This window comes from Phyllostomus hastatus, unplaced genomic scaffold (genome assembly GCF_019186645.2).
Source record: "Phyllostomus hastatus isolate PE091 unplaced genomic scaffold, TTU_PhHast_1.1 phas_scaffold_46, whole genome shotgun sequence".
Classification (NCBI taxonomy): Eukaryota; Metazoa; Chordata; class Mammalia; order Chiroptera; family Phyllostomidae; genus Phyllostomus; species Phyllostomus hastatus.
The window spans coordinates 32,098,456-32,123,981 of record NW_025334032.1 but is presented as its reverse complement, the minus strand read 5'-3'; the positions used below and the strand labels follow the sequence as shown (position 1 = coordinate 32,123,981).

General features: G+C 37.7%; 1 protein-coding gene across 1 annotated transcript in view; it reads left to right on the top strand.

Moving 5' to 3' along the window:
* Nucleotides 1–1,309: 1,309 nt before the first annotated feature.
* The window catches only part of DLC1 (DLC1 Rho GTPase activating protein), a 340,054-nt gene continuing 315,837 nt past the window's right edge, over nucleotides 1,310–25,526 (top strand). Inside the window, exons 1-2 of the mRNA XM_045821281.1 lie at nucleotides 1,310–1,521; nucleotides 15,034–16,187. Coding sequence (XP_045677237.1) covers nucleotides 15,159–16,187 — 1,029 coding nt within the window. The 5' untranslated portion in view covers nucleotides 1,310–1,521; nucleotides 15,034–15,158. The remainder of the gene's footprint in view (nucleotides 1,522–15,033; nucleotides 16,188–25,526) is intronic.

The window sequence follows — 25,526 nt, the reverse complement described above, 5'->3', positions numbered from 1 at the left end:
TTGACTGTAAACAAAATGGAAGTGAGGCATTGCTGAGCAATTGCAGCTGAGTAAGATAATTGAGCTCAGAGATGCTGTTTCCTGTTTCTCTGGGATAAACAAGGCCACTGCCCCGCCTCTCCACAACCTGGATGTCTCACGGCCACATCTCTATTCTTTTCTTCCACTTTCCCTAAGGAGAAGTCAGGGTCATGAAAGAATGAGAACTGGTGTAACTTTCCTGAAACATTGTGAGCTCCCTCTGTGTTTATATGTACGTTATCTTATTAGAAGACGAGGTAACATCTATTATTAATTGATGCACTAATTAAAGCCATGCTTGCCATTTCCATTAGCTTATTCCCTGAATTCTCCGAGTTAGCTGTCTGGTTTTAATCAAAACCAAATGGTAGTCCAAGTTCCCAGCCTGGAGCAGCTAGGAGGAAGTCATTCAGTGGGGGCATAAGAAAGCAGAAAAGATAAACAGATGATAGTTCACAAAATTTGTGTCCGACGCAGGATGCAGATACTGGGAGCCGCTTTAGCGATGTGACTCAGGGACCCTGTCCTGCTGGAGGGAAGCAGTCGCAAGTGGTTAATGTCAACAAGGCTGTAATAGGATCAAGATGGAGTCTGTCTTCTGCTTTTCCAGCACTGCATTTCTGTAACTGGAGGCTTCTGACTAGAGGTAATGCTGCTGAGCCAGGGCACAAACTTCTTTAATTCTGGGAAGGATTCTTGGGATCGGAGAGATCTTGAAGAAAACATTCTATTTCCTGGACTTGGGGGATTTTACTTACAGATTACCTCAGGTAGAGTCTATGAGGCTTGCAGCATTTTAAGTTGTCAGCGGTGTCAAGAAGGATTTCAAATTTAGAAGAATTACGGTATCAGAACTAAATTCGTCTTGCTGCTTGCCTTAAAAGATCTTTTGAAAGGAGAACTGCAGTGGTATTTTGGTGCAGTTGTGTCTATACATTTAATAGTGTGGAAAAGTCGTACAGGAGGGAGAGAGCTGTGTTTTCTTTTCCTTTTTTTCTCATAAGCAATGCGGGATAGAAAAAGCTCTAGGACTTTATGACTCTCCAGCTAATCACCTCAAGAGCTTTGACAAACTCACTTCAGTTCTGTGTAAAATCAGAGCTCCTACAACGCCCAGGCGGGCGGCTCCCCCCACCCACCCACCCGCCCCTCTGCTTCGTGCAGTCTCTCTCACATGCACACTCCTCGGAGGCAGGAAATGCTTCCCAGGCAATCTGGGCCTGGTGGTGGAGGCCCCTCTCGCAAAACATCAGTCTGAATTTAGTAGACAGAAGTCACTAGGAACGCCTTGACAGACTCCTGCTGTAGCTAAGGCTCCCTCCAGCTGCGGAGGGTGTTTTTGTTAGAATCACTCACTGCGTAAAACTGCTTAGAATAGAGCCATGATCTCAACCACGAAATGTGAACTCACATTTTGGAGAAACTCACGGGGACGACTGCTCTCCTAACCTGAGAGTTGAACAATGTCACGCCTGGGCGTCTCGGCTGCTCCTTGTCTAGGTAAGAGGCTGTGGGCTCTCTGTCTGTATCCTCGGAGGTTATCTGTGCAGAGGCAGAAAGATTGGGATAAACGTTAGCATCTTGCAGCGAGTGGTGATTTCCTAGGATTTAGAGCTAAGCCATGAAATCAGAAGTGGAAAATGTTTAGTGAGTAGAAAACTGTGAGTCAAACTGTTTTAGCAAAATGTCAATTCTAAAATAGGCTCCGGAGAGACTTGATTCCTTTATAAACTAAGATTTTTCTATGAATCCCTTTTTATTCTTAACTTATATATGAACAGAGCTGTATGTCCAAGTTTCCTATTATATGGCATAATATGAAACAAACATATCCTCCCACGTAAGTGTGAGATGTAAATGAATCCCTTTTATCTCACTTCTTTTGCTCACAGGGAGAGTAGATAGCACTAGAGCAACTTTTCTTAATAATGAATCTCTAAAGAATATTTTGTGTCTCATTTAAAATCTGAAGATTGGACGCCTCAATATTTCCCCAAACCAGTTTTACCTCTAGGTCAAGCTGCTAATGTATAGCTTAAATAGTTGGTTAATAAAAAAAAGTAAATACATAAATTTTCGCCTCTCCTAAGTAGTATTTAATCTGATTTTCAAAAATTTAAATATCAGAATTGGATTTAATTTATATCACATTAACTTTCTTGAATTCACTATTCAGGCCATATTTTTGTGAATATTTATGAATAGTTTGAAGTAAATCTCAATGACAATATCATTCATTTTCATTATTTTAAGGCAGTCAGAAATCACTACAATTATATGAAATACTGATTATGTGTTTATAATTTGTATAATCATAAGATTACATTTCCACTAGACTATAGTCTCTTTAAAGTATCTTATTTTCTTTCTTTCTTTTTTTCTTTAAAGTGTCTTAAATTCTTAAATGTGCAATATATGAGGAAATATTTTATTAATGATTAAAATGATATTGACTTTTAATGCATAACATACTGTTACATTTATATTTCTGATATTTAGAAACTAATTATTTTATTAAAATAACATGCAATGGTATGTAAAGGTAACAAACATTCATGTATATTTCCAAACTTATTAGATGAACATAAAATATACTCAATGAGAAAAAAAATATACTCAATGAGAGATGAGAGCTATTTGACAACTGAATGACAATAAATTGTGTTTTAATTATAAACTTTCATATATTGCAAGGTGACCATTGGCAGTATTAGCTACTTATTCTTAAATTCTATGCTAGAATAACTTATAATTTTAACTATTCCCTAACAATTCAAGTCATGTTAAGACTTTTAAATAAAACCCCTGAGTAGAAGTTCAAGGAGAGAAGTAACATAAGACAATCACTCTTCTAACACTGTGACGCGGTTGCCGCAGGAGCAAAGGAAGGACATTTGGAAATGACCTGTCCAAGGTCACACCATTGACTAGTAGAAGAGATGCCAGTGGAACCACAGTGCCTTGATTTACAGTTCAGATATCTCTGTCCTACAGCAGCACGCTCTCAAATGTCACTGTGCAGAATGGAGCACTCACATGTCCAGTAGAAGTCTACTTCTAGACAGAAAATTGGAGTGCTTCTTAAGTAAAAAAGCTGCCCCCACTCTTACAGTGTGGAAAAAAATATGGCTTTAAAAAAGTCAAATTTACTCAGCAGTAAAATTTTCTCAAATGCGAGTTTTCTCAAAAAGACGTAACATGCCTTCAACGAACATTTTAATGGAGTAACTTGTTTGTGACTACTTTGTTACATTTTGTGATTCTGCCAAGAAAATCAGTCCATATGCTAATCATCATAGTAATTTTAAGTGCATGTTACTTAAAAACATAGGGCTAGAAAAGAGCTTGTCTGGTTCATACCCTTGTATTCAGACAGTATCATAATGAGCTTACCCAACCAATGAAGTTCAGAGGAGCTATTAACAGCCCATTGAAACTGGTTTAATGTATGCAGACTTTCTTTCCTTTATCTACTTAAATTTCTATTGCTAGAGTCTATTTCCAGTTCTACAGGGTTTTCCTCCATGGGACTATAAAAAGCCTAAGTGGACATATGAAGACATAAGTGTACATTTCTGGGCTCAATAAGCCCACTTCCTGTCACGTTCCCTTCTATAGCTTATTTTCAATTCTTTCATTGACTGTATCTACTCCGAGCCTTCTGCAAGGTCCTTCGGTTGTAAAATGCAGAATTTGTTACAGCACACAAACAAATGTCTGATCAGCGCAGTGTAAAGTGGGAGAGCTGGCTGCTTTCTCTGCGCTGCACCTCACACATGATAACGTATGTTGCTGTGCATGCTGACACACAGCGCTTCCCAAGGTAACAGCCTTTCTCAAAAAAGTAATATATGCCATTTCTGTCACATGCTGTTTCTTTAGAGAAAATGTGTGTAATGATGCTTTTATCCCCATTTTTATGAAACAGATTGAATGTCATTACCACTTAAAAATTACACTGTTCAACACCTCTGGTGTTACCACACTCCGCATCATTGGTATGAAGAATAAAGGCAGTGAAGAAAGAGCTTGTATAACTGACTGCATTATTCTTACAGGGCTGAGTAAACGAGAGCACATCATTCTAATTTTTTCTTAAGGGCATTATCATAAAAAAGGAGAATTTTTAGGCATGGTGTAATCTTACAAAGGATTGGGTCTTATAGGCTTAAAATAAGTCTTAATAGGGACAGTTAAAATTTACCATTTGTTTTTATCTTTGTTGTTTTTTCTGGGAGAATGAAGAAATTGGTGTCATTAGTCAGTATTATCTTACAATGAGAATCTCTCTGGAGAAATAATTACAGTACAGCGAAGTTCCAAATGAGAGATGACCTAGATCTGGATCAGAGAATTTTATTATCAAAATAGGAAAATGTCCAGAATTTAAGGCATGAGAATTTCAAGAGGATGAGGGAAAAGCAGAAAATACCCCAGATTTGAAGGAAGTGGCGTGGGTGCTGTGCCTTCCTCCCCACGTGAATGAGAGCCCCCCATGTGCACAACTTGAACTAAACAGGTTTATAGAGAAGCCCAACTCCAGACTGAATTTGATGTGGATATAGAAGTATAACCTGTAACCCTGGCTGGTGTGGCTCAGTGGATTGAGTGCTGGCCTGTGAACCAAAGAGTCGCCAGTTCGATTCCCAGTCAGGGCACATGTTTGAATTGCAGGCCAGGTCCCCAGTTGGAGGCATGTGAGAGGCAACCACACATTAATGTTTCTCTCCCTCTTTCTCCCTTCCCCTCTGTCTAAAAATAAATAAATAAATAATCTTTTAAAAAAAAGGAAAGAAAGAAAGACAACCTTTACTTGTATGGTTCTATTTTGGCATTAAACTATTAGTCAGTTCATTGAGAAATAGATGGGCTTAGTTGTTAAGGAAGTTACACAGAAAAAAGTTGGAATGTGTTCCTTGAGACCTAGTTAAAAAAAGATTGTTGATTTTGATTCAGTGGATTATAGAGTATATAAGTGAACTTAAAAAGATTATACAGGGACTCTGATACACACACACACAAAAAGCTGAAAGGCAATGTAAACAGTGTGCACGTGAACTTGTACATTACTTTAGATGGGTAGAAGAAGCTATTGTAGCTAGTTGTATGGGTGAGTTTCCCACAATGTAAATGGGGTGATGTACTGAAAATCCCAATGGGAAGAGCTAGGAAACTGGCTCTGATTTGCATCTTTGCCACTTGAGGCTCTATGATGGGAAGCATGCCCCATCACTGCCTTGCACTTCTGCTTTTTATTAGTACAGTGGGCAAGATAATGAAAATATTTATATCCCCTGGTCATTTAAAGCATCAAGTGAGATTTTGTATGTGCAAATTGGTTTGTATAGAGTATAAGAAATATTTTGTTTAAAAAAGCATACGTCAATTAATCGAGAAGGGAAATGTGGTGTTTCACATTTTGGTCAAAATCACATATCTGTATTGAAATAACATGGGTGTACAAGGGACAAGTCCGGCTCATACTCAGCCATGGATTCTGTAGCTAAGATCAACCACAAAGTAAAGGAGTCATTGTCATTGTCATCATCAGCAGCAGCATCCTGTCACTTAGCATCTAGTGAGCTCTTATAACACGCCATAAATTAAGTGTTCTACATAGACTATTACTTATTGTTATTAGTTTAGCAGCATATTTTTATTATTCTCATTATAGAAGTGAGAAAACTAAGGAGCACAAACTCAGGTGACTAACTGAAATCAAGGGGGAAAATATTCTTTAACAGATATCTTGGTCTTTACAAAAAAAGTGACAAGAACAATCCTTACCCACCAATATGTTTGACATTGAGGTAGTGACTTAGTAGTGCCAAAATTTTTCCCAGTAAAATTAGGGTAATGATAGTACCTGCTTCATAGAGTATTTATGAGTATTATTTTTAAAGAGACAGGGTAAATAAAACACCAGACACAGCACCTGACCCATAGCAAGTACTTAATAAATGGAAGCTTTCTTACTGTTACTATTTATTATGATCATCGAAAGTTTCTAATGCACCTGCTATTACTCAGATATATAGAAGACCACTTGGTAATGACAACAAGCTTAAATGTACATAGGTAGATAACAGAATTAAATGAGAATTATAGGTATTAAACACAGGAGACGAAAGTTGGTATCAGAGGCATTGACCCCTGATAGGATGATACCGACCTAAGAGAAGTAGCAGAGTTCCCAGTGATTTTATATCCCTGATTTTAGTGAAAGGTGTACTTATTGAATGACTGGAGTCTCAGTAGCCTGTTATCGCCTAGCTATCTGAGCACCTGTGTGGATGTAGCCATATCTCTTATTTATATTTAGTGATTACTGTGTCTACCATTAGAGTGTTCCTAGAAATGATAGCAAAGTTGAAAATAGAAAGTGACCACTTAAGCAAAGCCACATCTCACCATGCTGATGATAAAGCGTTGTAATCTGTGTCCCTTGTTGAATAGAAATATCATTTTATAATAAGGCAAAACCACATTTCAGTCATACTGATTTGCCATAAAAAAGGCAGCCAAATTCTTGATATCAAATTTAACTCTAAGCTATTTCCTGTTGCATGAAAAATTTCATGTGAAACAAGTTCAGAGCATTATTTTGTGTGTGTGTGGTTGTAAGGGATTCCATAGATAAATAGATATCAAGGCAAAAAAAAACCCAAATTACCAATTATTCATTAATGAATTTAATAGCAGAATTATCTAAGATACAATGTGCTTCTAAATGCTCAAAATGTTCTGCATAACAGAGAACACTATTGTTGAGAATACTGTATATTTTAAAAATAAAACAAAACATGGAAATCCAAAGACAACACAGATATGTGGTATGATTACATACATGTTGCAATATTATTCTCCATGATTGTGTTCATTTTGACATCTCTTGGAAACCACTTTCCCCCAGGAAAGTCCTAGTGCTATCAGGCTATATCATTAAATGTTCCAAGATCTCTTCAAATTACGTGTGGGTTACTTAAGAAAACATTAAGAGAATCTGCAAATCTTGGGGAACTGAGCTGTAAAGTGGTGGCGAGTCAAACATTGCCAGTATCTGGGCTCCTCCCTGCAAGAAAATTAGAAACTACTAAGACTACATTAAATGGCAGGAACCTAGAGGTAAAAATAGAAGGTACCATGGAAATAATACCTTGTAATTTTGTAACACCCTACTCTTTTCCGATGAGCTGTTTTCGAGTGGATTGACAGAGTTAGTTTTCAAGTTTGCCTGATTCCTCGAATATCTTTGACTCTGAAAACTAAGAATGAGAAAAAGTTCTCCAATCTCAGGAAAACTGAGATAAGCATAAAAATAGGAAAATATTACAGAGAATATTTTACTGGGTACCCACTTCATCTTCCTTTTAAAGACCCAAAATGATGAAAGCTTGGATGTTTCCTTTGGAAAAGGTGATGCACTGCTTATTCCACTGACTTAGTTCATGATAGGTGGTTTATTCTCTCATTCAGTAAAATTTTTAATGATTTCTAGACAGCCCAAAGCCATAAAAGCTATTTCATGTATAATATTTTAAGCTTCATTAAGCAATTTACCAATGAAAAAAAAATTTAGCAGGAGTTTGTGATTTTTTTCCACATATAGTTAATGAGGCATAATGTGTGAATTCCAACATTTGGCAAGAATCGTGAATGTAGATGGGTAATGATTTTGTGAAGGATTAAGACACAGCCTGCTAGCAGAGAAAGGAAACCTGCGTGAAATCGCATGGAGATACATTCTTACATCGTGTTATTAAAGGTCTCTCTCTCCCATAGCCTAATTTTAGCCTTATCTAATGTGGATTAGGTGGCATGAAAGGAAAGGCACTAGATATCTTTTAATAAGAGTTGACTACGGTGACTAGCCTCACAGAAATGCTTTTTTAAATGTGTTGTTATTATCCCCCTTTTGCTGTTGGTTCACACATTTACATAAAGGAATTTTTAAAAACAGAATCTGTTCTACGCTTTCTTGCAGCTCTGAGGCACCTTGCATGGGGAACATCAGTTTGGTAACGAAAAGCAATCCTCTTCACGTTGTCATTGAGTTAGGGGCGAGGGGAGGAAGCCTGAGGATGCACAATTTAGTTTGCTAAATAATTTGTTCTTTGACGGCTCCATCAAGAAAATGAATCTTATTGTGGCCTCCACAAATGCTCACTGTAATAAATATTTACTTTTGGCATTAGTGAGCATACATTTGAAGAACTGTATTGAGCTGTGAGCATGTCTGTTTCTACGTTGTTGATTCTGTTGTAATTATCTAATTCAATTCAAAGTGTTTCGGGGACACTCACCCTATGGACATGTGACTTACTGAGAGTAGACTAAGATACTTTAAGATTTCACATCACTATAGATGTTCCCAATCTTTCCATCTTCCCAACTGGACCCTTGTCATATCATAACAAAGAAAGCCAGTGCAGAAATGTTTTTCTTGCTTTAACTACATTCTTTATTCTTGCAAAAGTGTATTTCAGAGAGTTTACCTTACTTTTAATTAAAGGATTATTTTCCTTATACCTTCTTTTCCTTCCCAGAGTGACTGAGAATAGGCTAAGTGATAGATTACACATTGCTATGCTTTGAAGTAGTAGTAGAAGTGCATGTCCTAGGAATTCAACATGGAGTGGGTAACTAAGAAGAAAGACTCTGAGGGAAACCTGCAGTAACTCTGGCCATCTAAGGAAAAAGTAAAAAATATATATATAAAGAGAAATGGGCAGTACTATTATGTCTATATTTTCCCTTGTATTAAATATGCAGGATCTGTGTGAAGGTGTTTTAAAAATTACGCAAGGGTCAAAAATATACATGTAATTATATAATCTGGGTTCTGAAAGGACAAAACAAGATATCCATGTTTGAAGGGATGAATCAAACATTTGCTATCTTTTCAGGAACTGTGGTTGAACTGTCCAGGAAAAGTTGGAAAATCACATAATAGAGAATTCCTCTTTTCATAAGTATTTGTTGGGTTAGCCAAAAATTTTGTTTGTTTTTTTTTTCACAAGATGGCTCTAGTAGCACTTAGTTATCTTTAACCTCATTCAAAATGGTCTTGTTAGATTGTATTGTGACAGGTGTCATATCAGCATGCATTTTTAAAAAAAACATCAAAATTGGTGAATTTTGGTGCAGGCATTTAAATATTGAAGAGGGAAGAAAATAAGCAACATTTTTGGAGTATTATGCTTTATTGTTTCAAGAAATGTAAAAACACAACTGAAATGCAAATAAAAAAGATTTGCGCAGGGTATAGAAAAGGTGCTGTGACTGATTGAATGTGTCTAAAGTGGTTTGCGAAGTTTTGTGCTGGAGAGTTCTCACTGGATGATGCTCCACAGTCAGGTAGACCAGTTGAAGTTGACAGTGGTCAAATTGAGAACAATCAATGCTATACCATGCAGGAGGTGGCCAACATACTCAAAATACCCGAGTCAATAAAGCTGTTGGTGAAAATGAAATGTGTCCTTTATTTTGTGGAAAAATCTAAATGGGCCTTTTGGCCAAGCCAATAGTGCTATTTATACATTATTTTGTATGTCTTAAACTTCTATTGCGGTAACATTTTTAAAAGACTATAGCGAAGACAATTACCAAGGACGCCTACCCTGACTTTCAGGAGTTCCCAGAGGGGTTGGGGGAATAAAGGAAGCCATAACAGAGACCACCCAAGAATCTCATGGGAAACAGCCCTGACGGTGGTGGTCAAAAATAAGTGCCCCAAACTGGCACCTTTACTTTGCTGCAAGTGTGAGGCAAGTGTGTGTGTGGTTGTGAGGTGGCGGTGCACTGAGTGGGGCAGGAACAGAAGGGTTGGTTGGGTCCTGCTGGATGTATTGTAGAGGGACTGTTGGCGTGCAGGGGTGGGCAAAAGTAGGTTTACAGTTGTTCGTATGGACAAATATGTAAGACAAGAATAAATCCTGTTTTGCATACTCACAGCTGTAAATCTACTTTTGCTTACCTCTGTATTTATGCATCAACTCAATCTTAAAGTGACTGCTCTGGAACATATTAAAATTTAGAGTATTACTTAATATGCTTTCTGAGATTGATAGATGCGACACTCTTTTGCTATCTTAAGCAAATAACACAGAATCATAACACTTAAAATTATTTTAACTGTTTCTCCTGATATTTATTTCCATACTTCTAAACAATGCAATTATGTTATTCTTTCCATTTTACACATTATCAGTTAACATTAGCTCTCTGAAACTACTCTGCCCACCATCCCTAACCCCTCACGCCCTACAACCTTATGCTCTGAAAACAGTTGTTCCATCATTTTTATTAATTCAGTGTTTACTATTTGCATTATTTTGGTTACTGAAAACTTTCACAACTAAGCCAGGTAGTATACAATGATTACATTTCCTTTCTTCTAAAACTTTCTTTTTTCCTGGAGTTAAACAATTTCCTTAGCTCTCTATGTAATTATTACTAATTCTTACTCTTAAATTGTATGTCTTTTATATAAAATTCCTCTCAATATGGTTACATACATCATATAATCTATTATTTTCCTGGTTTTTTCCTCAGAGACATCTCTTATAGAGCACATTAGAATTTATGTGAAATAATTTTCCACTGGACCTACTACATAAATTTCACCCTGGAAACTGATTCCCTGGTTATTGTGTTGAATTCCTGGCTTCCATGTTTTTGTGTCCTTTCCACATTTTTTATTCTTCATTTGGGTGGAACTATTCCTCCAGTAATTTCTTGAGAGGAAGGAGAAAAGATATAAGGCTTCTCATATAATTTCAAGGCAGAAATAATTTCCTACCAAAATTTTGAAGGTATATTTTCCTGTCTTATTCCTGGTGTTGCAAAACCTAATACCATTCTAATTCCCAGTATCTCATATGTAATCTCTATATAATCTCTTTTTTCTCTCTCTGATTATATTTATGATCTTTTGTTTACCTCTAAATTTCTGAAATTACACAATAAGGATTGTTGGCATGGTCTATTTTTATTCCTTGTATTATTGCATACTCCATGGGTTCTCTTCAGTCTGAAAACTTAGGTCACTAGTTCTGGGAAATTATCTATTTTTTTTCTTTGAGAAATTTCTCCCATCGATTTTTCTCTGCAATGCTCCATAGAAGTGTGCTTCTGTTGTGTGACCAATGCGTTTTCAATTTGTTAAGTAATTCTCTAGAGCTTATTGTTGCCTCTGCCCTCTTTCCCAAAGAAGTAATTCTAGAATAGTAAAAATCTGAAGCCAAAGAAAGAAAGACTTCCCACATAGAGGAAGAGATCTATCTCAACTCCCATTTTTACCTGAATGTATTGGAGGCAGGGAGTTGTCCACGGAGGGCCTCATTCTCGCGTTTCCTCATCTGGGAACCTATCAGACATTTGCACCATCCACAATACTACTGGGAGGAAGGAACACAGGGAGGGAGGGAGGGAGGGACTTTTACAAAGACTTCACAGTCTTACAGGGTGGATTCTAGTCAATTCAGATGATTTACAAAATGAGGCCAATAGAAAGGAAGGAAGGAAGGAGGGAGAATTGATGGCCCCTCCTTTGTGTTAAATTTTCTGTGGTATTCGTGGCTATGCAAGGACTCATTATCCTTGTTTACATGAGTTTCTCCCATAAAACTTTAAGCTTCTTTAGGAAAGGTAGAATATATCATTTAGGTTGATATCCCCAATGTTTAGCAGTGTCTGCAGCCCACTGGGCACTGAATAAACACTTGTTGAATGAATGATGCTGATCAGCCTTGTCGGCAGTTCTGCAGTACTGCCACCTCGATTCCAGCCGCAAGTCCTTCATGTGCGCCGTGCTCTCCCGGGCTATAGAATCAGCCATGGTGGTTAGCATCAGGCTCTTCTGCCTTAGGGACAATTGCCAGGCCAAAATGTAAGGTATGTGTTTATTTCAGCAGCAAGTTCAAAGGACAGCATGATCATTTTTTGCTATCTGATAGATGTCCATGATTCTCAGTAGAATTTGTTTGTTGTCATTTTTAGCACAATTATACTTAATTTAAGATGTATATACTGTATGCCATAAAAATGCTTCTTTTATAAAGTGTTAACTGTTACAAAATTAATCCAAACAATACATTTGAAATCACTTTGTGTTTAAACATCCTATGTACTAATATCACAAAAAAGTAAATTTAGACATTTCACAAACATTTTTCAGGAATCTTACATAATTAAAGGTACACACAGTCTCTCGTAATATTAATAGAATGGTGTTTGAACACATACATTTAACAAGTGAAAAATCCCCATGGAAACTCACTTCATGAAATCAACACCCTGGAATGACCTATACTTTTCCAGATCCTCCATCCAAATCCTCAGCAGCTGATCTCATTCTGAATGAAGTTGCATAAAAAGGATTACCAAAAGAAAAGGAATAGAAATTTACATAATTAGTAGTCAGTAGTTAGAAATATAATTTTAAATAAGACAGCCTGGGGAGATGGTTTGCAGGGAGTCGGGACTTTTACAAGAGTTCACAATCTCCCTTACAGGATGGACTGTAGTCAATTCAGATGATTTAGAAAATGAGAACGATATGCTGAGATGCAATTGAAAATAATCCAGTGTTCCTTTTTATTAACATTCTCTTCAGCCTTTACCTCAAGGAGGCAGATTTTAACTATAAATATTTTAAATCAGAATCTAAATAGCAAGTGAAAATAAGAAAGCTTGTAGAGATGTTTTTTAAAAAATATATCAGACCACAAGATATTATGGAATGAGCACTCAAACTGTAGTAATGATGCTCGTGATGATAATTAGGACATTAGTCTTAAAAGTAAAGACTCTGTACATTCACAGGAATAATTTAGAAATAACCGAAAAAACCTGGATTAGAAATTAGGACAGAATCAATATTGTGATGTATATATCTAATGTATAATCTCTTTTTGTAGCCAGACTGTCTCAGAACTAGTTGAACTGTCTTCCTCTGATGGTATAAAAATACTTACCTACTTGTCAAGGATGAGTAAAATAAGTTAATGATAAAAAATAAAATAAAATAATGTTTATTTAAAAACTAATTGATATAATGGTTAGGTCCTAAAAGAAAAATTTAATGTAATCTGTTTCCCAGGGAGTTAATAAAATTCTGTGTCTCCTTAGTAAAAGAAATGGAACCAGAATTCAGTGTCAGCTTGAATGTAAATGTGGGTTAGGAATGACACAGTCATACCACTTGGCATTTCTTCAGTGAGCCGTCTCTGTCTACACCAGATAAAAATAAAGACAAGAAAGCATCTAAAACTGAACCACCCTATTACAACCCAAATTTGACCATGAAAGTGAACATTACCTGACCCGCACCTATGCGTTTTTTCCACTTTCCGCAGCCTCCACACTAGAATGACTTATGCATGGAATTCAGGGACTTTATATTTTCTTTTGAGTGCAGAATGAATGCCAACATGGAAAGTCTGAATGCTGACCGTTTTCGGTGATGGGCACAGACCTGTGAGGGAACCACATAGTAGCCATAAAGACATTTGGCTGGGCTGGGGAACCATATTCTAGTCTATTCCTTAACTTCACTGATCTTCACAGGATGGGAATATTTACCTTTCTGGCATGTGCTGAGCGCTTAGTCAGAATTGCCTGAAATTTTTGGTGAGAAGTCAGAGTCCTTTTCAGTAGACTGAAGTGACCCAAAACCAGCACAGCAGTTAATCTGGTTTATGGCTGAAATCAGTAAGCCAGCCCACGTTATGTGCTGACAGTTCTTATGCGTAGTAAAAACCAGAAGTGTCTGTTCTTTGAATGGGATTTTTCTTGTACAACTCTATTAATTTGGTTTCATTATGGAAGAGTCTGTAAGGCTGAGTTTACACTGGTATAATTTGTTTCCTTTATCTTGGGGTTTGAATAATTCAAAGCAAAAAGTATGGATACCAGGAATGTGTTTATCTTCTGACCTTATCTTATGCCTGGTTTTCTTGTTTATTTAAATTCTTATGACCAAATTCTAACAGAAGTATACAAACTAAACTCCATAGAATCTAAAGAAATGAGACCGAAATTTCTGAAAAACTATCCCAATTGTCTTATCATTCTCACAGCTTCCTTTGGGATCCCCTAAAGTCCTGCCTGAGGAGCTTAGATTTTATACACACTAAGGATATGCAGAGGGAAGGGGTGGGAGTGGGATCTCACTCCACAGAGATAATACAGTGTGTTGAACATCTACGCCTGGCCTTAGAACCAGGGCCTAGTTTGACTCCGGTGAATTGGCTTACTTCCTACATGTATGTGTAACCTTGGGCAAGTTATTTAATTTCTCTCAGCTTCAACACTAGCTAGCTAGCTAGCTAGTAGTGGCAGTAATAGGATGCACGTAAATGTGTTTATCCTGAGGCACTGTAAATGGTATATGTTATGCTCTCTTACTCATGAATTATGTGTTAATGTGAGCTAAACTGGATTATTTCATGTTTCTTAGTCACTCCCTGGAGTAAATACATCCTGAGAGTTCGTGATCTGTATTAGCTCTTTCACACACTAATACATTACAAATGCAGTCTTAGAGCTCAAATTGTGCATGAACAGTTCCCTGGTGGCCTTTGTGGAAATTCAAACCAAACAGCAAATAGATTTCTGTAAAGACTTGTGTTCACCAAACTAAGTCAGGAGAGCATGTAAGCCAGAGCAATGCGTTTCTTCCGGTGAATTGTACTAAGTATTGCGGTCCAAATATTTTCTTACTGGAATTTTCAATGTTTAATAGTTATGTATTATTCATCAGTAGATCAGTCAACCCAGCTGCATTTTAAACTATTGTCAATGATGTTTTTTATCAGAAATATTCAATGTGAAATTTTCTTCTAATATTAGGCTGCTTCTTAAAGAACTAGTACTAGTAAAGCTATTAAACAGGAATTTTATAAACTCTCTTATCTTTCTAGCACAGATTAAGTACTGTTTTTCTCTAAGATGTATTTTTACTTTTGAATCACATCCTGAACTACATATATATTTTTAATTTTTTAATAGGTGATGAAATGATAAAACTCACTCTCTTCTTCAGTCAGCGAATCTGAAGTAATCTTTCATCAACTTTGATCTCCTTTTGTCTCGTATGGAATGTCTCTCTCTATCTGTTGTTAAACTACAATGACATGTCTGTAGCTATCAGAAAGAGAAGCTGGGAAGAACATGTGACCCAATGGATGGGACAGCCCTTCAGTTCTGATGATCACAACACAGCATGTCATCATGGACTAGTAGCTGACAGCTTGCAGGCAAGGATGGAAAAAGATGCAACTCTAAATGCGGACCGCAAAGAGAAGTGCGTTTCACTACCAGACTGCTGTCATGGATCAGAGCTGAGAGATTTTCCTGGGAGGCCCATGGGTCACATTTCAAAGGAGGTGGATGAAAATGACAGCCACGAAGGTGAGGGTGAAGATTCGTTTCTTTCTTTGGAAGCCAGCACGGAGACACTAGTGCACGTCTCTGATGAGGATACCGATTCTGATCTGTATCTTACAGATGGTAAACAGATTTTAACTTCCCAAGAGCATAAAACGTCAGACCAACATAGCATCAAAGGAGCAGGCTCCTTGGTGAAGATGCCACCTATCACTAAAAGAAACCAAGATTCTTGTAACTCCTGGGGAATGGCTGGTGGAGCTGATCTAGCACTAGTAGGAGAAAGACAGGAGAGAGAAGTTATCGACTTTATCAGTAAAAGCCTGGAGCTTTGTGATGATATAAGCCTAAGTGAAATGAAAGATGCACCCCAAACACATGTATTCGATTCATTGAATGTGAAAGATATTGTGCCTGAGAAGCAATTGCTTAATTCTGCTGTAATTGCTCAGCAACGAAGGAAACCCGACTTCCCAAAAGAGGAACATGAAAGAAACACCTGCTGTGTAGTACAAGATGAGTTTTTTGCTTTTCCTTGCGCAGACAGAGGACTGCCATTATTAAAAGCAGATACCAGAAGCTGCCTTCTGCAGCCTCCTTCCTGCCCTCGGGGAATGTCAGCTGAAAATCGCCTGCAGGAGAGTGGTTTCTCAGAACATCAAAACAAAAGTCTTCCAGAGGTCAACTCAGGAGATGGCATGCAGTGTTTACACTCAAAGGAACCTCTGGCCACCCAGGAACCCACAGATAATCAAGTCAGGCTTCGCAAAAGAAAGGTAAGACCCAAATTATCCAGCTTTGGGAATTTTGTAAACATCTTTGTTTCCATTGCTTGGTATTTCGGTAGCATTAAAAAGCTATGTAGATGTTTCTTTGGCCCTATAATCTAGCCATGTAATGTAAGGAGTATCTTCTTGGGGAAACCATCAAAATGGGTAAAAATTAAAATATAATAACCTGCCCACTTCACTAATATTTACAATGGTTTATGAACATTCTATTTTGAGATTGTGTTGAAGGCGGAATTGGTTTCACTTTCTTCAGGTGGAATTACATAGTCATCAGAAAGCCCAGTGTTCAGAGTCCATCTGAAGAATTATCTATTATTTTTAGAAAAAAAAAAGTCAAGGTATTTTTTCATTTAGTACCATTTCTTTGGGCTTATTTCTTTTTCCCTTTGAAAAGCATATTTAATCATAACAAAAGTGATATAAATTACATAGTAAAATGACCCCTTAATATAAATAAAGGCAACAGCACTCCCTCCCTCCAAATATGCTGGTATTGTTTGAAACGATACCCTGACACATTTGTTATCAATAGATACATGAACTTTTCTTTAATTCTGGACCAAAAATGGCCAATAACTTCAATTAATTTTTTATGCCAAGGCTCCAGGACTAGCCCTGTGGATGCCACGCTCCCCTAAGTAGTCTGCAAGTGCGGGAAGCCAGGTTAGCATGGAGCTACGTGAAGCAGGGGGTGGCTCGTGAACTCTTGGCCCAAGTTTGTCTTGTATTTAGGGTTTTCCCCAAATGCTTCCAGTAATGTAGTACTCTGTAATCCTGGTGTAAATATAATTATAATTTCTTCTATAAATCCAACAGGGCCATAGACATTGCAAAAACAATGCAGATTGGACATTGTAGTGTAACATCCTTGCCCCTCTTTTGATATCATATTAATCCATGATTGAAGTTCTCACACACAAATAATGTTCTTAGTTCTATTCAACTGAGCTATCTACGATGAGGGTTAAAAATCTCAAGCTCTCTGTGTGGTGAAGAAATCTGGTTTCCATAAACTGCGGTTTCACTAACAAACTAGATCAGTAACATGTCATAAGTCAGTTTCAGTGAAGGCAAAGGCAGAGATCGATGTGCTCGAACTATATGCCAACAGAGCATGCTGTGCCTCTGGCAAACCCCTCCTTCTGTCTATAAATCGTATTAAAATGCTAATGCTCCATCGAATTGTTTAGATTGGAATGCTTGGGTCCGTTTTCAGAAATTTCCATATATCCTATCAAATCCGTTGGAGGGAATGCAATAATGACATAAGAAAGTATTAACTGACCTATGACATAGCTTCCCTAAAATAAGACAAACCCTGCCCAACTGCCGACAGAAACATTAAACATTCCAGGAACATATGCTCACCACTTGGACATTTATACCAATACTAAGAATGGTGGAAAGAATTTGCTCTTGGATATGTCACTATAGCATAGCTGCATTATGAGAGCTGTAATTGTATCTCATTTACAAGTGCTAACTTAAATATTCTATTTTAAGCATTTCATCATTCTGAAGTGTTATGGCATTGTCTGGTGGGATATTTGCTTTGACTCAACAACTCATTTGTGATGCCTTGTAATAAACAGATTTCATGCAAAATTTTAGGTTTGGAATTTACTCTGGAAAAGTCTAAGAGAAGCCTCCAGAATCAAAACACATGGGAATTTTTGTTCTATTTGATACTTAGGAGTTAAAATGCCTTTATTTATTTTACTTTATTTTGTTTTATTTTAATCATTGTTCAAGTACAGTCTTCTCCCTTTTACTCCCAGTGCAGCCCACCCACCCAACCCTCCCCTCCCCCCTTCCATTACCACCCCACCCCCCAGTTTTTGTCCATGTGCTCTTTAAATTTGTTCCTGTAAACCCTTCCCATTGTCCCCTGAAATTCCCTCTTCTTTCTCCTGTGGTCACTGTCAGCCTGTCCTCTATTTTAGTGTCTTTGGTTATATTTTGCTTGTTTCTTTGTTTTGTTGTTTGGGTTCCTGTTAAAGGTGAGATCATATGGTATTTGTCTTTCACTGCCTGGCTTGTTTCGCTTAGCATAATGCTTTCCAGCTCCATCCAAGCTGTTGCGAAGGATAGGAGCTCCTTTTTTCTTTCTGCTGCATAGAATTCCATTGTGTACATGTACCATAGTTTTTTGATCCATTCATTTACTGATGGGCATCTAGGTTGCTTCGAGCATCTAGCTGTTGTAAATTGTGCTGCTATGAACATTGGGATGCATAGGTTCTTTTGGATTAGTGTTTTAGTGTTCTTAGGATAAAGACCCAGCAGTGGAATTGCTGGGTCAAAAGGCAGATCCATTTTTAGTTTTCTGAGGAAGTTCCATACTGCTTTCCATAGCGGTTGTATCAGTCTGCAGTCCCACCAACACTGCACTAGGGACCCCTTTGGAGTTAAAATACCTTTAAATTGGCAATTAGCCATATTAGAACATTACCAAAAGAAACAATAAAACAAAAGAAATAATTAAACAACAACAAAACATTTTTAAAAGAAATAATAAAACAATTTCATAAAAATATATGTATAGAAATGTTCATAATTATATTGTACGTTACTGACAAAAAAAGAAAAAACAAATATCCATCGATAAAGAATGTTTAATTATTGCTTAGAATGCTGTGGCTGAAGTTAATATTAACATTTTACGTATACACTGTGCTGCAGTTTGGAATACTATGCGACCATTAAAAAGGTGGAGTGAGGTCGTCATACACGAACGGCATGATGCTCATGGTATGGCGCATCTGGAGAACGGCAGTGGCAGGCCAATATGTACAGCATATCCCAGCCTCGTGTGACAAAATGTGGGATGCAGTGACAGAGATAAGGATAGAGATGGAGATGGAGATAAAGAATGATGGAAACAGAGGCATAAACCTATGTGACTCCATAAGAATATTCCAAATTTTAGCAAAATAGCCACACAATTGTTAGCAGAAGTTACTTTAAGATCATAGGATGAAAAGGGTAGAGGCAGGGTGGGGTTTTTTTTACTTTTTACCCTATATGAATTTTATAAAAGGTCATAGAATTATGGGTGAAATGCATATAATTAACAGAAGTACAAAAACAAAATAATATTGGGTAAAATATGTGAAGCATTTTTGCATGGCACAAAGCACCTTTTATCCAGTTTTCATGATTATTACTGCTTTTAGGAAGTGGAAGCAAATATCTATCAAGTTGTTCAAAGTATGAATAAGAGTTTCAATCTGCTCCTCAATTCCTAATGCCAGTGCATCTAGTTTAAAACAGCTAAGTCTTGTTGAGAGCCACATGAGCCACATTTTCATGTCTAAAGTATTAGGTGCCAGATTCTGAAAAAAGTTTCCTTAATTGTCTGTATCTCTTGAACTATTTGTCGGCTGCAGTGATGACTTTAAGATTAGAGCTTGGAAAGGTGCAATAGAATATAAGCTAATAAAATTTTAATTACAGAACTTTATCTGATGGTCATGTGAGTGAACTAAATCCTTCTTTGAATTTATGAGCATGAGTTTTGGGGGTTTTGAGGAGGTTTTCTGGATCAGGATATAATCAAGATTCTACAACGTAATAAAACTAACAACAAAAATCAGAGTTTATAAGAGTAAGCTTCAGAATGCACTGAAGTTGTACTCTAGAGATACTGTACTTTAGATATAAATTGTTATTTCTTGAAGTCTATAAATCTTGGCAGGCATTTATTGTACTGCACGATGTGTTTTTTGTTGTTTTCCAATGACACTTCTGGCTTGCAAGGATAGCCACACATATATTTATTAAGAGTTTCAATTGAAGAGGACTGCAATTGTAGTATATGTAAATATTAATTAGCCTTTTAAGCTAATGATTTCCCTAGATACGATGAAATATATCATTAAAGTGACTTCACTTTAATGATAACCAAGTCGATTATGAGCAGACATTGGAACTCAGCCAGCCAGAAGGTCGAGTGGCATAGAACCAATGCTCACAGGGTGTGGGTGGGCCTTGGGGGTAAGGCAGCTGCTGGTCAAGAGCAATTCTCAGACACAAATTCCAAAGAAATCTGGAGGAGGGAGGCAGCCGAAGAAGTAGTCTCTTTAAACCAAATGAGATGTGAAGATGGAAAATATGTAGGGAAAGACTTGAGGTTAGACTTTTTTTAGAAAACTAGTGTATTTGTTCTTGATGGTGGTTTACTAATTAAAGAGAGTCCAAAATTCAGTCTTCTCTCGAGGCTATTTAAATAGTTCCCAAATTTTCAAATAACCACAATAGTTACATAAATGTATGAACATATTTTCATTTGCTCACATAAAACATAATTCACATTGGAAAGAAAAATAAACTCCAAAAGATAATGCAAAAATGACCTGAACTTTGAGAAGACACCTCCTAGCACATTAAAACAAAAACCTCACATTTGAACAAGAAACTGAATGTTACCATTTATACTACAGATTTGACTGCCAGCACAGAAAACCAGCATGACAGTGGCTTATACAACCTCTGTTTCTCGCAGACACATAATAATTGTATATAAGCACTTCTGGATCCAGGTGTTGGCTCTGTGTTTTCCAAGTTCCGGGCCCCTTTCTTCCAGCTGCTCTGCCACCTGGAGCCCTTATCCGTACTGAGGTCAGTGCGGAGGGGAAAGGGTGCAGGACGGCCACGCTTCTCTGTGAAGCGGGACCCAGAGGCACACACTTCTCCCTCTTCCACATTCCGTGTGCTAGAACGTAGTTTCATGGCCACACCTACCACGAAGGGCTGAGAAATGGAGGCCGCCTTCTGGGCAAGCGGATGTCTGCACACCACTCCGTTGTTAAGGGTGAGATAATTCATAATGTAAACAGGTTAGTGAACAATATCCTAGCATAAATATGTTCCAGTATATCGAACTGTGGAAGGGATAAACGGGCTGCCAATATGTTCTGTATCAATACCTGATGCTTTAATTTCATGCTGCAGAATACCTTTCCATGTCAGGAACTCTTGTATGTGGAAGTGCGTTTATCAGATCATACACTTGTTCTTGTGGAGAACTGCCCAGGAGCAAAACATTGTACTGTGTCTACATGGATACTCTAATGGAACATTACCTTAATTAGCAATGATTTACAAAAATCAAATGTTTTAGTTTTACTCTATTTTTAACATATGTATAAATTTGGTAAAATCACACCTATGTCTCAAATAACTTTCTCATTCTTTTCTGTGACTTTCTCATTCCTTCTATCTCCTAAAGACCTATTTGTGAGCCGTGTGCCATGGGGAGGTTAATACTGGCCAATGGGTGACACAAAGGACATAGTGGAATGTGCAAAATGTAGAAGGGGCCGAGAACAAAGGCCCGCTGGCAGAATATGAAAGGGAAGGAAAAACTTATGTAAAAAATAAAACCCAAGAAGATGGTTAAGGCCCAAGAAGGTATGTAGAATGACAGCAAGGATGAGAGTTTGTTAATGAGCCTGGTATTAGTTGACATAGGAATGGAAAGCAGGGTAAGTATATACAGGGCAAAGAAAAAGTAGGTTTACAGTTGGGAGTATACAAAACACAGGGTTTATTCTTGTATTGTTATTTATTAATTATCGTATTATTTTCCGTGTGCACAACTGTAAACCTACTTTTGCCTCACCCTGTATAGTTCTGTAGATAGAGTCATAATAACAGTGTGATTTACACTAAGTCACCCTGATTGTAAAGACACAGAACTGTTGAGTAGCTTGTATTGTTTTTAAACTTTGTTTCCCTGGGTCAGGTATTAGAGTTGGCAGAGGAAAGGTGTTACTGGGTGGAAAGTTGGTCTGCAGTTGGATAACACCAGTTCACCTCAGCCACGCTTTAGTTGTGTTTGAGTCCCAGGTAAAGCTGGTAGCTCTGTGAGTAGCTCATTCTGTGCCCTTAGGTTACTCAAAACCATCCTATTACTTCATGGCATTCAAACTGGTGCTTGCCTTATAAACAACTAGAAAGTCAAAGAACATCGTTGCAGATATTTCAAATATTTTGCCTCATAACAAACATAATTCCCCTTAAACCAACTAGAAATGCAAAAACATTTAATTATATGATAAAGGATAAAGCTAGATAAGTGTCTGATGAAACCCATCAGTCACAAATATTGAGCATTTTCAATGTCTCGGGCCCTGTTCTGTGCACCTGGTACAGCACCGTGAGCCAGAGAGCAGACAGTCCCTCATGTTGTGCACCATATAGTTCCTGAAATGCCGCTGGGGTTGCCAGGTAACGCTCCTGTTTGGCTAACAGTAACACTCCTGTAAGGCTAGCACTGAGGACAGTGGGCGACAGTAGTGAGAAAGAAAGAAGAGGGAGGGGGTACAAGGAGTGGCAGGGGTGAGGGGTAAGAAGGAAAACAGAGAGATAGAGATGGGGTGTGGCAGGGGGTGACAGAGAGAGAAAAGACTAGACCCAAATAGGATACCAAGAGAAGCGCCAGTCAACTGCAAGGAGAAGCAACAATGCGAGCTTTTGTTTGCTTGTTTTAGTGGTACAGTATTTCTTTCTTTCTTTTTTTAAAATTTATTTTATTGTATTTTTTCCATTTTCATTTATACCCTCTTCCACCTCTGCCCACGCGTCCTCCCCACAATCGCCACACTGTGTCCCATGTCCATGAGCAATGCCAGTCTTTTCAAAAAGTGGATTTGTGGCAGCTGAAATCAGACTGTATTTCAACATGATGAAGTTATGGTTATCACAAGGAGACAAAAATATGAATTTTTCTCCAGTGATTACAGAGCAGGCGGGGATGAATTATTCCTATCATTTCACATAAGGAACTCTGCTCACCTGGGCTGTAGCTCCACCTGGCCAAAGGTGAAGCCCTGAGAAGCTCCTATCTGAAGATCCAGAAATGTTTTCACGTGGGGGTGGGGAGGCCTTTCCCAGTTTCCTCAGCCAGGTTTGTTGCTTGAATCTTTCTTCATTCATAGAGGACTTATTCCTATTCTAATGTTTCCCACAAATGTACCTGATCCCACCATTGCTAACTGAAACATAAGGTCACTGGGGGGAGTTTTGTGTCTGTACCTATTCGACTTTTTGTCTATAGCATCCAGCCCTGTGCTTAGAACCCTGTCCGTAAGTGTTGGAATGAGTAAATATCCCTGTCATGGTACAGGGCTTATTTTCAGATGACAATATCAGGTGTCAAGAGCTCAAGTTATAAAGATATTGAAGAAATGAAGTCATACAACCAAAACCAGTGACCAAATATCCCAGCCTTTATACCATAACCTCCTCTCTGTTCTTCCTGACAGTTCCAAGCTAAATCAGGGCATGAGATAATAAGAGAGAGCAAAGAATTATGTAAAATTTGGGTCTCCGAGGCAACTTTAAAGTTTAAGATTATTACTACCCTTTGCCACAAAATAACTAATTAATTGTACCTAGTTAATTATTTAGAATGTCCTCAGTCGTCTCCAGAGAGGAGTGGGCCAGGGTCAGTGAAAATGAAGAAAATATTAGAATGTTCATTTACATTTATTTTAAAATTTATCCTATAATTTTGTATATGTTATAAAGATATGCAGTATATTACTACAAAAGCATACGTGTTACAGTTTATAAGTAAATCGGAGTACAAAATAAAAAATGTTGGGGGCCATTGATTTAGAAATCCTCTAACTTTTCTGTTTTGTGCCACTCTGAGGACATTGGGAGTGGGGTGGAGGGGAGGTGACAAGAATAACAGAATAAGAGATTGAAAGACAATGAGTGCAGGAGACTGAGGGACTTTTATTTACAGAGTATCAGACAATAGTAAATTTCTTTAAAACTTCTATTGTGAAAACCACATAAAGGAGGGAGATTTGTTGCCAGGTGCCTTTAAGGCTGAAAAAAATATGCTCTGAATGAAATAGAAGCAATTAGATCTGAATTTTTCTTGTTCCAGCTATTTTTTTAAGCAGCTATGAAGTGTGATGGGCCTCTGGTCCAACAGTGCCTTGGCCCAACGCTGCACATTTACATTATTAGTAACAGGATCATTAATAAGTTCACATTTACCCAACATCAGCTTTTATTGGAACAAGAATTAATACATTTTACGATGTTATTTTAAATAATTAATAGGTATTTCGGAGCCAATTGTACATTAAAGGCTATGGTAAGAGTGAAACATTTCGTTTCTTCCTCGTGGATTTCTGTTACTCTAAACCAGGACCGACTTATTAATCTTTTAATACCAACAAAACCACCATAGGTTCTGGCTGCCTCCCTCAAAGAGAGGCCAACATCCACAAAGGCTGGGATAAGTAGCATACCCTACATAACAGGGCCATGTCTCTGTTATCTGGGCACTCGACTCGGTGCTGCCAGCAGACTCTGTTCGCTTTCTGGCTCATGTTCTTAGGGATAAAGCACTTCCCTGCTGCCAACAAGATCTCTGTTCCACAGATAATTTTCTAGCTGTCGAGACAATTATAGTGCTACTTGAGAGATAACCTTACATTTTCAAAGGAAACATAAGCAAATCGGAAAGTACACTTTTATTCTTTTTTTTTCCCAGTTCTGGCTCTACATTGGCATAGGAATAAAACTAGTGATTAATGAACCACTTCAATTTTTCGTTCTATTTTTTGAGCCAGTGAAACTTCAAAGGGATTTGCTGCTTTTTATATACATTAAAAGTCTTAACCCAGAGGTTTAAAAGAAATTAAAATAGCACCATAATTTAGTCTAGGAAATGAATAGCTTGGTCTGAGCTTGATTTTCTAACCAAGAGATTAAGCTGGGCTGAGGAGAAAGAGCACAGTCTAAATTGAGGGGCGTTGCTTAATATTCTTGAGTCTTATAGGTCCCTGAAAAGTTGAGAGAAGAGTTCCTACATCGGAACACTGTTGGGAACATTCAAGGAGGTAGAAAATGTGATGAAACAGCTACGTATTACAACCACTAAAATGATCCATTTGTAACCAAAATTTGAGGTGAAGCTTTGACAGCTAAATGACTTCAGAATTGCAGAACTCTATCTGGAAAGAAGTCAAATTCTAGAAAAATCTGTATTCACAGCATATATACCCAGCCAAGGTCACTAGCTGTTCTAGCTGATTGCCGGAATGTGGCTCAGCCCACGGTAAGCCTGAACAGCTCCTACACAGGGCAAAGTAACGAAGCCAGTAGACTCAGAAACCAAACTGCTTCCCTCACTTACCGCTTTGTAATCTTGCATGTTACGTATTCTCACTGTGCCTCAGTTTTTTATCTGTGTAATGGGATGCTTCCCTCTAGGGAAATGAGATAAGTTAGTGTATAAAGTACTAAAACAGTGCCTGACACACAGTAAACACCATGCAACTCTAACTAGTAATAGTT